General features: G+C 36.6%; 1 protein-coding gene and 1 pseudogene across 1 annotated transcript; both read left to right on the top strand.

Annotated features, from left to right (window-relative positions):
* The first annotated feature begins 10,058 nt into the window (after positions 1 to 10,058).
* LOC111202303 lies at positions 10,059 to 16,378 on the top strand. The gene is made up of 7 exons (XM_022694992.2): positions 10,059 to 10,144; positions 10,209 to 10,338; positions 10,413 to 10,532; positions 10,619 to 10,795; positions 10,902 to 11,123; positions 11,200 to 11,462; positions 11,739 to 16,378. The coding sequence occupies exons 1-7, from the start codon at positions 10,059 to 10,061 to the stop codon at positions 12,127 to 12,129; spliced, it is 1,389 nt and encodes a 462-aa protein (XP_022550713.1). The 3' UTR covers positions 12,130 to 16,378.
* Positions 12,237 to 16,378, top strand: LOC125580764 (annotated as a pseudogene).
* Positions 16,379 to 17,173: the final 795 nt, after the last annotated feature.

Here is a 17,173-nt window from a genome sequence, read left to right as displayed (position 1 = left end):
AACCTCACACAGAGGCAACAACTAGAGAAGAGAAGGTCTTTCAGACTTAGAAAGCACCGATATTCCTTGAAATATCCTCAAGCAGAGGTAGCTTTGCAAAACAAACAACCAACAACCTGACTAACTATGCTCTTCAACTTCTTGAACGAAACATCAGAAGGATTTCATGGTTTCGGTAAGAGAAGTGGAGGGACAGGACGGAGGCGCTGGGAGTTGTGGCAAGAGAACTCAGAGAGAGTAAGAGGACGACTCCGACAACATCGACAGACCGGTGTATCTCGAGGAGGCGGAGCTGCGGCGGTCCCTCCGACCCGGGTCGGAAGAAGAACCCGGCGGATAAAGCTGCAGAGTCTTGAGATATCCAAAGGTTTTATCCCGGAAGGGAAAAAATTTGAAAAAGCAAAGACGATGTTTCAGAAGTTTTAGCTAAAAGAGGTAATACAACCGGGTAACGAAGCAAAGAGTATGCTAACGGACCGCTGGTTAAAGACCAATCTTGAAAACCGTGGCAGTGAGAAAAATCGTTTTTTATTTAAAAAACACTTTTTATTTAAGTTATCTAAAATTTTAGTTTTTTTATCGGTTTTCAAGTCAAAATTGATTTGTAAGACAACTAGTTTGATATAAAGAAAATATTGAACTGGAAGGAACTGTTATCTAATCTATTAAAAGGGAAGTACATTTTGTAATTAACCTTGAGTTTTTCTCAATAATTACCAACCAATGCCACTGATTAAAACACTGTAGTTTTACATTTTTGCTATCAAATTAATTTCCTGAACCAAATAAATCGTTGCTATCGTTACTAAACCAATACTCATGCTAAACCATTTAAATCGCTGCCTTATATTATGTCACATACAGAATCTAATTAATTATGTTGAACCATCACATACCTTATATTGATATGAAACAAATACTCATGTAAACGCATGACCTCATCACCTACCTTATATTATATGAAACAAATACTCATATAAAGGTATGACCTGTCGTAAACCAATACTCATGTAAACCTGTAACCAAACGATTGATCATAATTAAGATAAGTCCATGTTTCTTCCTTGCAAAACAATTATAGACAAAAAATTGGAAATCTATTGTGCAGAACAATATTGTATATAATGATTAAATCAAGCTTTGGTACCAGTTTTATGGTTCTACTAATATTACAATTTCAACATTTTTGATCTAATCAAGGTATTGTTTATCAATTTTAGTGTTTACCGAAGTTATAATTTCTTAATTTCTTTAAAATCCTTAGTTATGTTAGTTAGTATATTGTAGATATATAACATTAGATTTTTTTTTGTGTTAAGAATTGAAACTAAAATATTCTATTTTCCTTCCAAACTCAATACTATTCAAATAATGATTCCTACTACCATAGACATTAACAGCAGAAAATCAGAACACAATATTCTTCAATTCGAAAAAAAAAAAAAACACATCCAAAGATTTTTTCCTATTTTTATGCAATCACCATATTAAAAAGGGTATCTATTCACTACAAGAAAACAGCGATATTCTGACGGACATTCCGACGGAAAATGAAATCCTCGGAATATACCGAGGAATTTCCGAGGAAATTCCGAGGAAACACAAAATTGGGTTTCCTCGGAATTTCCTCGGAATATACCGACGGAATTCCGAGGAAACTACAGTCCGTCGGAATATTCCGAGGAAATTCCGAGGAAAACTCTGTTCCTCGGAAAAAATCGATGAATTCCGAGGAAATATTATAGCCGTTGGAGAGCCGTTGGGGGATTTTACAAAATTCCGAGGAAATTCCGACGAACTAGTTTTGTCCGTCGGAATTCCGTCGGAATTTCCTCGGTATGTCGGCAGGATTTAAACTATAAATACAAGCACTCCTCTTCCTCTTCATTCACTTCATATCTTCATCCTCCCTCTTACTCTATTTACACACGAATTTGATTCATAAAAAATATGTCTTCTTCAAATTATTTTCGTTCTTGGATCGATCGACCTCATTTGGATCCGAACACGAGATTGCTTACGGAAGAATACCAACGAGGTATAACTGAATTCATGGGGTTAGTTCACCGACAACCGGAAGCAAAAACAGGTATGTTAAGATGTCCTTGCTCTAATTGTAAAAATAGAAAGGTTATTAAAGAGTGGGATGTTTGGACTCATCTATATTTGAGTGGGTTTACACGAAGTTACAAAATTTGGTATCATCATGGGGAAACTGATTATGAACATGGTAGTACTAGTGAACCTCAGCCAGCGGTTAGATTAGAAGAACCAATTAGAACGGATGTAGATTATGGTGTAGGTACTGAGCAGATGGTAAATGATCATTTTAGAGGGGAAGATTTACCCAATGCAGAAGCTAGGAGATTTTATGATATGTTGGATGCTGGAAAGCAACCATTGTACGAAGGTTGCAGAGATGGTCATTCAGCTTTATCATCTGCTACAAGATTGATGGGCATTAAAACAGATTATAATTTGGCTGAAGACTGTGTGGATGCGATTGCTGATTTTGTAAAAGGTATTCTACCCGAGGATAATGTAGCTCCTGGTTCATACTACGAGGTTCAGAAACTCGTAGCTGGTCTTGGTTTATCGTATCAGGTAATAGATGTATGCAGCGACAACTGCATGATTTATTGGAGGGTGGATGAACAGCGGGTTACATGCAAATTTTGTGGAAAGCCTCGTTATAAAGATACAATTGGAAGAGTTCCAGTGCCATATAAAAGGATGTGGTATTTACCTTTGACGGAAAGGTTGCAGAGGTTGTATCTGTCTGAACGCACAGCGCAACCAATGAGATGGCATGCGGAGCACTCAACAGATGGTGAGATCAGACATCCTTCAGATGCAAAAGCGTGGAAGCATTTCCAATCAAAGTATCCCGACTTTGCGTATGAGAGAAGAAATGTCTACCTTGGATTATGTACTGATGGTTTCAGTCCGTTTGGCAAGAGTGGAAGACAGTATTCTCTATGGCCCGTCATTCTTACACCATACAACCTCCCCCCAAACTTGTGCTTGCGACGAGAGTTTTTGTTTCTCTCGATTCTCGTTCCCGGACCAGAGCATCCTAAGAGATCACTTGATGTGTTTCTTCAGCCACTAATATATGAGTTGCAACAACTATGGGCTCAAGGTGCTGAAACATACGATGTTTCGTGTAAAGAAAACTTTCAAATGCGGGCAGTACTAATGTGGACAATAAGTGATTTTCCAGCATATGGTATGTTGTCTGGATGGACAACGCATGGAAGGCTATCATGTCCATATTGTCAAGATAACACTGATGCTTTCCAACTAAAGCACGGAAGGAAAACGTGTTGGTTTGACTGTCACAGGAGATTCCTACCACCTGATCATCCATATCGTAGGAGTAGGAATTTGTTTACGAAGAACAAGAGGGTGTTTGACAGTCCACCTCCGGAAATTTGTGGGAAAGATTTGAAGATACAACTAAGAGATTTTGGTGCAGAAAGGACGCCAGAAGTCGGTGGACATGAGCGTTTTCCGGTAGATGCTGTTGGAGAACTACATAACTGGCACAAAAAAAGTATTTTCTGGGATCTGCCATACTGGGAGGATCATCTGCTAAGGCATAATTTAGATGTCATGCATATTGAGAAGAACTTTTTTGACAATCTCATGAACACGATCCTTAATGTTCAAGGTAAAACAAAGGATAATTTGAAGTCAAGACTGGATTTAGTCGATATATGTGCTCGTTCAGAACTTCATGTTGATGAGAATGGTAGGGCTCCTTTTCCCATATACCGACTTGATGCAGCGGGAAAAGATGCGTTCTTTGATTGGATTTCAAACGATGTGGAATTTCCAGACGGTTACGCATCAAATTTGCGTAACTGTATCGACAGAAAGGAAGGAAAGTTTACTGGCTTGAAAAGCCACGATTGCCATGTAATGATGCAGCGCCTCCTTCCGTTCGCCTTCAAGGAAATATTACCACGAAATGTTCATGAAGCAATTGCAGGGATAAGTGGTTTCTTCCGCGATTTATGCACGAGATCAGTGACTCTTGAAGGTATTGAAAATTTGAAGACTAACATAGCCGTGATTCAGTGCAACCTTGAGAAGATATTTCCTCCCTCATTTTTTGATGTTATGGAGCATCTTGTTATTCACCTGGCAAGAGAATTGGAACTTGGTGGTCCTGTGCAGTATAGATGGATGTATCTGTATGAGCGGTATATGTTCCATTTGAAGAAGATGGTGAAAAATTTAAGTAGGGTGGAAGGTTCTATAGTCGCACAGATGATCAATGAAGAAACTTCAAACTTTGCCGAGTACTACTTTCCAGCAGAAGTTCAGACCAAAAACAGAAGACCTGCTCGGCATGATGATAGAGGCGAACGGGCAACATATCATGTTACGGTTCCAGACATTTTCACAGACGTTGGACGACTTAGCGGAAAACCAAAGGACCGTCGACTTACTGAGCAGGAGCGCAGTCATTTGCAAACATATTTGCTCACCAACTGCGAAGACGTTCTTCAATATGAGAGGTAAATAAATGAGCTTACAAATTTTTATTTTAACAAGTTGAAATTTAAATCTTAATTAATTACATTATTGTCATCATATACAGGATTTTCATGGCAGAAAAGCGGTTCGAGTATAGATACGCCACAGAGGACGAACTAGAAGAAATGAAGCAGAGAGAATTTACTGGATGGATGTTTACTTATGTGAGTGCTTTAAACAAATTAAAATATATTTTATCACATATTTATACTAATTCACATTTATTGATATAATATATATATATGTGCTATTAATAGGTGTCTGCTGGTTTGGCCAGAGGTGAAACATTTGACGATTGGATACGTGAGATGGTCGTTGGACCAAACTTTGTTGTGAAGTCATATCCGAGATTTTGTACTCGAGGATATGCATTCACAACTCAGAAGAGGAGACGTTCGAGTACGACTTATGATGCTGGCGTTTGTTCTGCATCAGGAGATGATGTATACTACGGACACATACATGAGATTTTGGAAATCAAGTATTTGGGCATGGTTGGATTGCGCTGTACTGTTTTCTATTGTGATTGGCACGACAACACCCCAGATCGAGGTGTGAGAACAGATGCATTTGGTGTTATATCAGTAAATTCGAGGCGAAAGCTGCAATATTATGATCCTTTCATTCTTGCTTCCCAGGCCGATCAGGTAATTAAATGTTAATTATTCAGAATGATTCATCATCATGTGTATTAATTTATAATTTTTCTAAATGTTACAGGTTTGTTATATCAAGTACCCCCGGGTAAGGAACAGAGATGATCCATGGGTTACTGTTACAAGACTCAACCCGAGAGGCCGAGTTCAGGGAAGTTCTGAGCTGGAAGACCCACTACAACCAAGCACATCCGGCAACTGTAGTGCAGCAGAAGATTTAGCTGGAGTTGGCCTTGTAGTCGATTTAACCGACTTTGGAGAGGAAGCCGTCGTTCACGTAGAGGATGAACCAGTAATTGGAGAGTTTCACCAAGATCCAGATTCAGATTCATCTGGTGATGATGACTCGGAAACAGACTACCATTGAACTTATTTTTTTTTTTTTTAAGAAATACCGAGGAAATTCCGAGGAACACTTGATATAACCTCTTTCCTTGGATAATAGTTATTTGGTTTATCTAGCAAGGCAAAGCTGAATACGAATTAAAAGCTACACAAAACACAACCAAATAAAACAAAGAAACCATGTAAAAGAAATACGAACTCATAATTAAGAAACCTAAAAAAAAACTCAGTTCAAAATTAACAGAAAATAAGACCATAAAACGTTAGAATAGAAAAGAAAATAAAATAGCCGGTGATAGCTCCTACTCCTCGTCTCCTGCTCCAGATGTTCCTGCATCGTTGGGTCTCTTGGACCTCTTTCTTACCATGTGTGTACCACTCGAACCCGAACCAGAGCTGGATGGAGAGTTGTCCCGATGAACTACATCATCCTTTTGGCAACGACACGGCCTGATACGTGAAATGGCAGCCCAGATCTTGTGTAGCATGTCGTTGTTTGTCTTTATGCTCTGATCTCTCCAATGTTGTTGCTGGCGCGAAGTGGCGTTCGGTGGAAGCTCTTGCAGCTTGTACTGGCTGGAGTCTGATGGGAGTAGCTGATGGGGTTGTGAATCATCTGGAATGGCTTGTGCAGCCTCATCTTGTCCTTCTTCATCAACCACGCCCTTGCCTTTGGTCTGATATTTTGGCGTGAAGAAGGATGGCTTGTCTACTAGTGCGGTAGCAGGGGGTAGAAACTCAACTGCAGCCTCTGAAAGTAGAGCAGTCAGGCCGATCTGAGGCAGGTGGCAGTAGAGTGTTTTCTTCGCTCGGTCCTGGAATACGTAGACGTAAGGACCATCCCGATCGATCCTCGAGTGGGGACCAGCTATGAACTCCTTACTTACTAGAGAAATGACATCCAGGTAGTTCCAAGCAATGTTGTTCGATCTGTCCAGTGCTACCTGGTGGTTCTCACAGTCTACACCCACATGTCTAAGGATCCGAGTAATCACTGCACCAAATCCACATGCATTGCTCTTGGATTTGGTTACTTTCCCCTTGTATCCTGCTAAGTTTGCGGCCAGCACCGCTCCCATGTTGAAGGCAGTAGCAGGTGGGAATGTAGAGTTTCCAAATGCCGGTAGCAAATGCCTCACACCTTGGTACAGGAGGCACAACTCCCATTGCGTGACTGATGCGGCTGTGGTTGTCCCGTATAGCAATGAGCCAATGAGGCGTGTCGCATATCTCAGTACTGGGCTCCGGATAAGTGACTCCTTTGCCTGAGAAGATCTATAAACCCCTGTGCCAATCGTTTCCCAGAAGTTCAACAGCTCTGAAGTCCAATAAAGACCATATGTCCTCTCCCCCGCACTCAATCCAAATAGTCCGCAGAGGTCTGTGAAAGATACCTCATAGTATACTTTCTGCACTACGAATGCCAGAAAACCTTCCTGATGGCTATCATCGGGACGGGTGACGTATGCGGATGCTATGAACTGGCGTACCAACTCCGGATAAGTGGGTTCCTTGAGGTTGCATAGTTGGCCTAGACCCATGTTCTGGAACAGTCCTTCAATGTCTGCTTTGATTCCCAATATTGTCATCGTCTCAGGACATGCTAGTTGTGTAGCCGGAACGGCTACCTTCTTCATGTTGTTGTAGTGGGTGGTATCAGACTTATCCCACTTCTTTGGCCTTTGCTTCTCCAGCTGTGACGAACCCGCTTCTTGTGTGTTTTTCTTTGCTGATGTTTTCGTGCGCTTCATTCTCTACAAAATAGAATCATTGCTCTCAACATGGTTATAATCAATTAAGAAGGCAAAGCTGAACATGAAAATGAAAAGCAAAATCGAGTTGTGATAAAAAAAAACGAAATTGAAAAAAATTCTCTATCCCTAAATCATCTCAAATCATGTTCCAAACTCGTTGATCACAGACAATTGTGTTCTATTCCATGTTTAAACATCTGTTTCATGCATATTTGATCAAGGAATCAACACGGAAATAAGAAATTCACAAAACCCAAAAAATTGCTCAAGAACACGATTTCAGAATGTGGAGATTCGCGGAGTATACCTGTCTTAGGGTGAAGACGAGTGTAGGAATCAGGTAGAGCTCGAAAAATCAAGTGGAATAGAGCCCAAAATTGTTCAAATCGGATGATTATAGAGAGAGAAAGGGGGGGGCGAATTATAGGGGAAATCGGAGGGGATGAGAGTTCTAAGGTTTAGATCCAAAAAAGGTCGGGTTTTGCCTTATAATTCTGTTTTCCGAACACGCATCGATCGATGCGTTTTGTTTCTATAACGCATCGATCGATCACATTCTTACGGCCCGGGCCATCTTGGTAATCGATCGATGCGTTTTTGTTCTATAACGCATCGATCGATGCGTTTTTAAAAAAACATACAAGATTTTCCGAGGAAATTCCGAGGAACAATTCAGATTGTCGATCGATCGATGGGATACTCTCATCGATCGATCACAATCTTACGGCCCGGTCCATCCTAGTAATCGATCGATGCGTTTGTGTTCTATAACGCATCGATCGATGCATTTTTAAAAAAACATACAAGATTTTCCGACGAAATTCCGAGGAACAATTCAGATTGTCGATAGATCGATGGGTTACTCTCATCGATCGATCACAATCTTACGGCCCCGTAAATCCTAGTAATCGATCGATGCGTTTTTGTTCTATAACGCATCGATCGATGCATTTTTAAAAAAACATACAAGATTTTCCGATGAAATTCCGAGGAACAATTCAGATTGTCGATAGATCGATGGGTTAATCTCATCGATCGATCACAATCTTACGGCCCGGTCCATCCTAGTAATCGATCGATGCGTTTTTGTTCTATAACGCATCGATCGATGCATTTTTAAAAAAACATACAAGATTTTCCGAGGAAATTCCGAGGAACAATTCAGATTGTCGATAGATCGATGGGATACTCTCATCGATCGATCACAATCTTACGGCCCGGGCCATCTTAGTAATCGATCGATTTGTTTTTGTTCAAAAACGCATCGATCGATGCGTTTTTTTAAAAAAAATTACGTTTTGAAACCCCAAACACTAGTTCGTCGGAATTTCCTCGGAATATTCCGAGGAAATTTCGAGGAAGAAGAGGGTTTCGTCGGAGTTCCCTCGGAATAATCCGAGGAAATTCCGAGGAAATAGGGTTTTTAAACCGAAAACAACGTTTTGCCGTTTGAATAACACCTATATAACCCTTATTAAGTGTCTTACGTTCATTATGAAGTCAAAAATTTGTTCCTTACCGTATAATTAACACTTTTCCGATTGTATGAACGAAATCTCGCAACATAAGAGAAACACTTATACCTTTTAACGAACGGTAAAGGGAATACTTTCAATTAGTTTTGAAATTTGTTATTTCATGGTTTATGCTCATGTATACAAAGAATCCTCAATGGTATGCATTACAATTGTATAAGAAATGAAATACGGCAAAAAAAATTGATGTTTTGAAACCCCAAACACTAGTTCCTCGGTATTTCCTCGGAATATTCCGAGGAAATTCCGACGGATATTTTACTATCTGTCGGAATTTCCTCGGAATATTTTCATTTTACCGGGCAAATATTTCGCGAAAATTGAAATTAGAATTCCGACGGAATTCCGACGGATAATGTCCGTCGGACCCTAGGTTTTATAACCACGAGCCCCTTCTTCTTCCCCATTTCTCTCTTCTTCCTCTGCGCGACTCCTCTCTTTCTCTCCGGCGATTTCCCCCTGAAATCCGACGATATCTCCGGCGATCTCCCTCTTCTCTTACACAAATCATGTAAGGACCCTATCCCACTCTCTTAGGTTCTATTTGTTAGGTTTTTGTGTAGTTTTGATAGATTTTTGTTAGGGTGATTGGTTAGGATTGTGATTTGGTTGTATAATAGGTTTAGAATTGTGATTTGGTTGAATAATTTGTTTTGTTGAATTGATTTAGAATTTTTTTATAATTTTTTTATTTTTTGTATTTATAAAATCAATTTTGTATATAAAATCGATTTTTGTATTTTACAAAACGATTTTTCTATATAAATTCGATTTTTTGGATTTTACAAAAAAAAATTTCTATATAAATTCGATTTTTTGGATTTTACAAAACATTTTAATTATTAAACAATTTTTATTTATTAAAACTATTTTTGTTTATTAGAACTATTTTTATATATTTATTAAAAAAATTTAATATATATAAATCTTTTTCTGTGATTAAATTATTTGGGATTTTTTTTTAATAAAAAAAATTAATTTATATATTTCTGTATTTATTAAATATATATTTTTTAATTTACAGGTCTCATGATGATCAGACCCGGCCTCGACAGCGTCGTGGTCGTGGTGGTACGGGGAGCCAGTCTCGGGATTCCAGCCATTTTCAGGATTCCCCTTCGCCCCACAGCTCCAACCATACATCTCCCTCTGCTGCACCCGCTCATGCTCCTCTCGCTCCCGCTGCTGCATCCGCTCCTGTTCCTCCGGGTCCTCCGGGAGTGATGAGGGTTGCGGAGTTGGTTCAACAGCCCGGTCGTGACCATCTTCCGTATCTCACTCCGTATCCACATGGACGGGGTCAAACATGGTAATTAAACATTTTTTTTTCTTTAAATTTGGATTCATTATTAACCGTTTGTTCTTTTAATAAGGTTCAACCGATCCGGGAACGGGATCAGCGCATGGATCAACCGTATGATGTACTCGGCCCTCGACAGTGGACATCCGACTTTCACTCACTTCCCAACCGACAAGCAGGTTCTGTGGTTTCGTCAGTTTGCGGTAAGTATTCTAATTTTTTACTTATATTTTTAATCTTTAATATAAATTTTCTACTAATTGTGTTTTTTTTTCAGCAAGAGTTCAACTGGAATTCCGATGAGACGCTCTTTATCTATCACCACTTCGTCCATAAAGTAATGGACAACTATGGGAAGCAGATCCACGAGTGGAAGAAGAAGTGGGAAATCAATAAGGTTCGATTTAATTTATTAAACAATTTTTTAATTTATTAAACTATTTTTTAATTTATTAAACTTTTTCTTTTTTTTTTAATTAAAAGGTCCCAAAGTCGATGAACGATACGGTCTGGAAGGAGTTGTGTGCGCATTGGGATAAGGAGGAGACGAAAGAAACTTCTTCCACCAACTCCACCAACCGCAGGAGCGACCGTAAAGGGAAGGGCATCTACAAGCATAACTTGGGTGCTCAATCTATTGCCACTCTCGGAGATCGCATGGTAAGTTCAACCGCTTTTTCTTCAATTATTTGAGTTTCAGAATTTAAATTTATTGTGCATTTCTTCTAATTTCTAATGTTTCTTTAATTTTATGTTTTTTTTCAAGGCGGAAGAAAATGATGGCGAGCCGGTCGATGATCTCGCCCTAATGAGGAGGGCGTATACCAACAAGAAGACCGGCCAGATTGATGACGGTCTTGTGAGGGACGTGGTCGACCTGGTCCAAACTCAGGTGGTAGACGAAGTGTCTCAGCTTCAAACCGAGGATGACGCTTCGACGGCTTCGACCAACTTGTCCCGGTTTCGAATCAACGAAATCGTTGAATCCGTAAGTTTTTTTTTTTTTAAGTTCAATTCATTTATTTCTTGGTTTAAATTTCTAAATTTGGCTTTTTTCTATTCAGTCGGTTCCAAAGAAGAAGGGACGTTTGTTCGGTTTGGGTCGTCGCACCCGGTCGGTTCCTCCTTCTTCTGCACCACCGCCCTTTGTTGATCCAGAAGTACTTACGGCTCAGTTGAAGGACAAAGATGATCGAATATCTTTGTTGGAGACCCAGATGGCGGCTCAACAGGCGGGCTATGAGGCACAGAGGAGGCTGAACCAGCAAATGATGGAGATGATGCAGAGGATGTACCCGAACGAGGTGTTCCCGGACGTGCCAGACCCGTAGTTTTTTTTTCCCCAATCTCGGAATGTTTTATTTTTATTTGTGAAACTTTGAATATTAATTAGTATGATTTCAATTTTACTTTTAATTTCATATTTTCGAATTTAAATTTCAGAAATTTTATTTTTTCAAAAAAATTAATATTTTTTACATTTCGAGGAAATTAATTATATTTTTCACTACATCGATCGATGCGTTTTTGAACAAAAACGCATCGATCGATCCGTTTTTTTTAAAAAATATAGCGAGGGACATTTCCCTCGGAATTTTCCGAGGGACAACTCCCTCGGAAAATTCCGAGGAACGGATCCCTCGGAATATACCGAGGGAACAGTTCCTCGGAATAAACCGAGGAAAAAGTCCGTCGGTATACTCCTATCGATCGATGTATATATGTCCAAACACGCATCGATCGATGAACTTCCGAGGAATTATCCCGACGAAGTTCTACCTCGGTATATTCCGAGGACTTTTCCGACAAACAAGGGATCCTCGGAATTTCCTCGGAAATTTATTTCCTCGGAATTCCGTCGGAAAATTCCGAGGGATTTCAGAGGAAAAAAGAAATTCCGAGGAATTATTTCCGACGACGTATTTCGTCGGAATTGCGTCGGAATAACGAAATTCCGACGAAATTCCGACGATTTTTTCCCTCAGAATCCTTGATGTTTTCTTGTAGTGATTAATTAACACAATCATCATCTAATCTATTAAAAAAGTACAAATAAGAAATAGTCCTAAGATTTACCATTTATTTACAATAGAATGCCACTAGAGTAATTAATAAACTTACATTTAATTATTCTTTTTTTTTATTATTAATGCATTTCCTAAATTGATTATTAATTGCATTTCCTAAATCTAATGTACACTTTTTAAATTCTATTAATGCTTTTCTAAATTGAGTATTAACTATTAACTACCCACATGAATATAGTGTTACTATAATATATTTACCTTAATATATTATGCAATTTTTTATTTTAAAATTTTATGCAATTTTCATCAAAATTTATTTTATATTATATTAAAAAATTCTACAATTTTTTAGTTTGTCTAAGATTCTCAGTGATTTTTGGCTGAAAATTATATATGTGATACTTGGAAGTAGAGTATTTTTTATTTATATGTAAATATCTGCCCAATAAATTTGTTATTTTCTATTAAACTAAGTAAGCATTGTTTCATAGAAAATCCAAATAATAATTTTCCTAAAACGTTATTTTATATAATTTAGTAAGCTTTGTTTTGATTAATATCAATTTCATTGGAATATTTTAATAATAATTTTCTTCAAACGTTAATATATCAAGTTCACCTAGGTTTTAATAATAAACCCAACTAAATCAAATATGCAGTGAAGTTAGAAACTATATTTGATGTACAATCACTAGAAGAACAATCTTTCAAATATAAATTGGGGTTTTCAACAAAATCAAACATCTATTCTAATGGTTCTAACAATTTTGGTCAATTTTATTGGTTAACACAAATCTATTTTGGAAACAACCTGGATTCAGCTTAGTAAAGAAGTCACGATTGAACTGATCCAATTGGTCGGTTCAGTTTTTAAAACATTCAATATCAATTTGTTTACTTAAATATCTAAGAACAATATACTAACACAATGCAAACAAACCTAAAAACAATAATGAATCTTAATTTGATTTTTAAAAATGAAAATAATACCCGTGCGGATGCACGGGTCAAACTGTAACAAGGAAGCTTTCAAATGAATATTCCTAAGTTTTTTAAGCAAATAATTTATAAAAAAAATAATGTTGTAATAGTTTAAAATAAAATAAAAGAAAATGTACAAAAATATTATTGGCTCCACTATTTTCGTATCGATTACAATCTACAAAAATATTTTTAAAATATTATATTATCTATTAGTATATATGAACTTCATTATTTCTCAAAAAGAAGAACTTAACATTTTTAAATTAAAATTGAATCCACACTATGCGAAAAATTTACGATTATTAAAATATTGAATCCACAATATATACAAAAACTTTCCTTTTCTGGATTTTTATTTAAGTATATTGTTTTTTTTATAAAATAAACAAAATAATTAATCTTTCCGTATATACATTACTTAAAATTTTGAAATTCGACTTTCACGTTATTTTATTGTATTATTTGGTGTATATAAAATATGTTTTTAAAATTTAAATGTGGTTTAGATCTAATTTTACTAAATATTAGTAAAATATATTGAAATGTTAAGAAAATATAGAGATAATTCTATGGTGAAATAAATTAAATAATACAATTGGTTGTGTGTACTTATATAAAATTTTATATACTCACCCATATAAGCAATACACTTCTATATCATGATAAACTATGTATATCATCTTAGCGTATGATAATGTAAGTATTCTTAAGCCTTTATTCCTAAATATATACAAATTTATATTTAGTTGTGTTGTAACTAAATCGAGAACCAAAAACATAGTATTAAAACATAACCAAAAACGAAATCAAACAAAAAGACAAAACAAAATCGGATCAATGTTTAAAAATATCTGAACGGTTACCAAATCAGAACCAAACCAAAAAATCAAATGGATACCAAAATATAGTTTATGTACTTACAAATATCAATTATTATTTTTTTCAAAGTATCAATTATTCTAAAAATACTACCTATAAACCGAACTATACAAAATACCAGATTATTTTATTACTTTCTCTCCGAATATTAAAAATTACTATGATTTCCCGATATAACTGAATAACCCAAATATTTTTTTACCTGGAGTATCTAAATTTATCCGAGCTATCTGATATCTTATATAAAAATTCAAATATTAATTTTTACCCAAATTATTCAAAATTATCCAAAACCAAGAATCAAATTAGAACCGAATTGAAATCAAAATATTAGTGGGTTCTTAACATTATTATCCAACCAGAAACTAATAACCGACATCCAAATTCATAAATAATTGTACGGTTCCTATATCTCTCGAACCAAAAACCAATTAAAAAGGAAACCAAAATAGAACCGAATTGAAAAAAAAAATTAATTTTGAACTACAACCAAAACCAAATGCCTAGGTCTAAACATCTATACTATATTAAAAGGGTTATATGAGCATCAGAGAGTGTGTCCACGTAGGACAATTAAATCATCCAATCACAACATTTCATTAAAACACGTCAGATTATTGAGTTACGTTTGAGACGGAAGTCTCGAGATTTACGGCTCTACCTCTTCGTCTTCTTCGCTTGATACCACAGTGATTCAGTTTTATTGATCCACTTCTGCATAATCAATACTCCACGATCAATCAATTTTTTCTTTATGATTTCGTTTTGGTTTTCTCTTTTCCTTCTTTATATACTCATTTTCTTCCTGTGTACAAATCAAACCCTAGAACTTCTCTAAGCTAAATCTATGGCGATGAAACCAGATGGGAAATCCCCTATCACCTCCAAGGATCTCAGCCGCCGCTACTTCCACCACCTCATCTCCGCCGTCGGTTACTGCCACTCACGCAGCGTCTTCCACCGGGATCTCAAGTTCCACATCATCTCGGGGTCTCCCGGTTTCAACCTCTTCGAGATGTTTTCCGACCGAGTTTAGCGGTTCGTGTCAGGCTGGACGGCGGCGAGGGTTCTACAACATCGTTCGTATAGACTTTTGGATTCTTGCAACGAGAGTTTTTTTCAGGTTTGGATCACAATGTTTGGGTTGAAGAAGCCTCTGGAAACACTTTCCAAGCATCATAAGCCTTCTTCTTCTGCTTCTGCCTCCAAGTCGAATCCTTTTGATTCAGATGATGAATCAGATGGCAATAAAAAGCACACCTTGAAAGCCATCAAACAAGATCTCCCCTCAACCTTCCCTACCTACTACTAAGAAGAATCACAGCTTCAACCCTTTTGACGATGCTGACGATGAGGAGGAGGTTGAGAAGAGATTGAAACCTTCTTTCAAGAATCATTTCCGTGAATCAGGAGGCGTGGAGAACCAGACGGTTCAAGAACTTGAGAGTTATGCTGTGTACAAGTCCGATGAGACCACCAAGACCGTGCAAGGGTGTTTGAAAGTAGCGCAAGGGATAAGATAAGATGCTACCAGGACTTTGGTTATGTTGAATGAGCAAGGAGAGAAAATCACAAGGACTCACCACAAGGCTGTTGACCTCGATCATGATCTCACTCGGGTAAAAAGAGATGAGATTGAGATTTTTATAAATTATGAGAAACTTATTGTTATGTTTTGTGTTTTGGTTTCAGGGTGAGAAACTTCTTGGAAGCCTCGGAAGCATTTTCTCAAGGACCTGGAAGCCTAAAAAGACTCGGTCTATAACCGGTCCTGTCATAACTAGAGGTATGCCTCTTCTTAAGAAATGAATCTCTTTTGCTTTGTTACTTCACCTAACTCCTCCATTTTTTTTGTTCTTCTGAGAAGGTGAATCCCCTAAGAGAAGAGTTAACAACTTAGAGACTAGAGAAAAGCTAGGGCTGAACCAGCTACCTAAACCAGATTCAAGAACCAATGAACCTCTCCCTGAATCCGCTGATGCTTATCAGAAAATAGAGGTGTGGATCTGTGATCTCAAATGTTCTGTTTTTGTTTGCCAGTATATCTAAGAATCATGCTGTGTCTGCTGTATTAACAGATAGAGAAAGCAAAGCAGGACGATGGGCTTGCAGATCTAAGTGATCTACTCGGCGAACTCAAGAACATGGCTATTGATATGGGAACTGAAATCGAAAGGTTCTCTTTCATATCTCTCAACTATTGTACATACATTTTCTCTATGAGTATTCCTCGATGAAACTGATTTATATAAATGAAAATAATCTTTGATTTATATGTAAATAGACTATTTCGAATGTAACATGTATTTTTTTCCCTTAATGGGAGTCAATAGGAGAATTCACGTATCTAATATCTAAATCTATAATATCTTTTATCTTTATTCTTGGAAATCGATGATGAAAAACATGAATCTCATGAAAACGAATAATATTTTAAAAGATAATATTTAGCAGAGAAAGACAAAAGAAAAATCATATTTAGTGGAGATATTTAGTCTTTGTAGCTGTAAGCTTAATTATTTGCTTTAGAATATAAGCTGTAAATTTGTAAAAACAAAATGTTGTAGCTGTATAATCTATTGATGTAGATTTATATCAATAACTTTCAAAGCACTAAATATAAGTTCTTAAAAAAATGATTTTCATAGCCAATCTATTTTCAGTTTAACTTTTGAATTGTACCTTTAAATTATTTTCTTAAAGCATGATTGGTAAATTAGATTAGTTGTGAAAAAGTATGGAAAGCATTCAGAGTACTTACCAATCACCTTTGAAAACTATTATATTTTTTCAACATTTATAAAATTTCAGAAAAATACTCAATAAGAAATTATCTTTTTACCTATTATCAAGGTATTTACAAAAGAAAATATTTATTGTATCTAACTTTTTTAAATTTGGAAAAAAATTTCAGCAACCCCATTTTATTTTTCATGCATACTTCTAGAAAGTTTAGTTTACTTGGTAAGAACTTAAACTATTAGCCACTAATTATACAATACGAATCAAAAAGATATAATGAACAGAGGAGTTACGAAATCAAAATTTAAAATGATTGAGATTTTAACCTTTTTTTTACTGTGATAATATAATATATTTTATAATTATTTCTGTTTGCATTCTAATAATTAAATTTTATTTTAGTAAT

This window comes from Brassica napus, chromosome C1 (assembly GCF_020379485.1).
Source record: "Brassica napus cultivar Da-Ae chromosome C1, Da-Ae, whole genome shotgun sequence".
In the NCBI taxonomy this organism is placed as follows: Eukaryota; Viridiplantae; Streptophyta; class Magnoliopsida; order Brassicales; family Brassicaceae; genus Brassica; species Brassica napus.
This window is presented reverse-complemented; position numbering and strand designations above follow the sequence as displayed.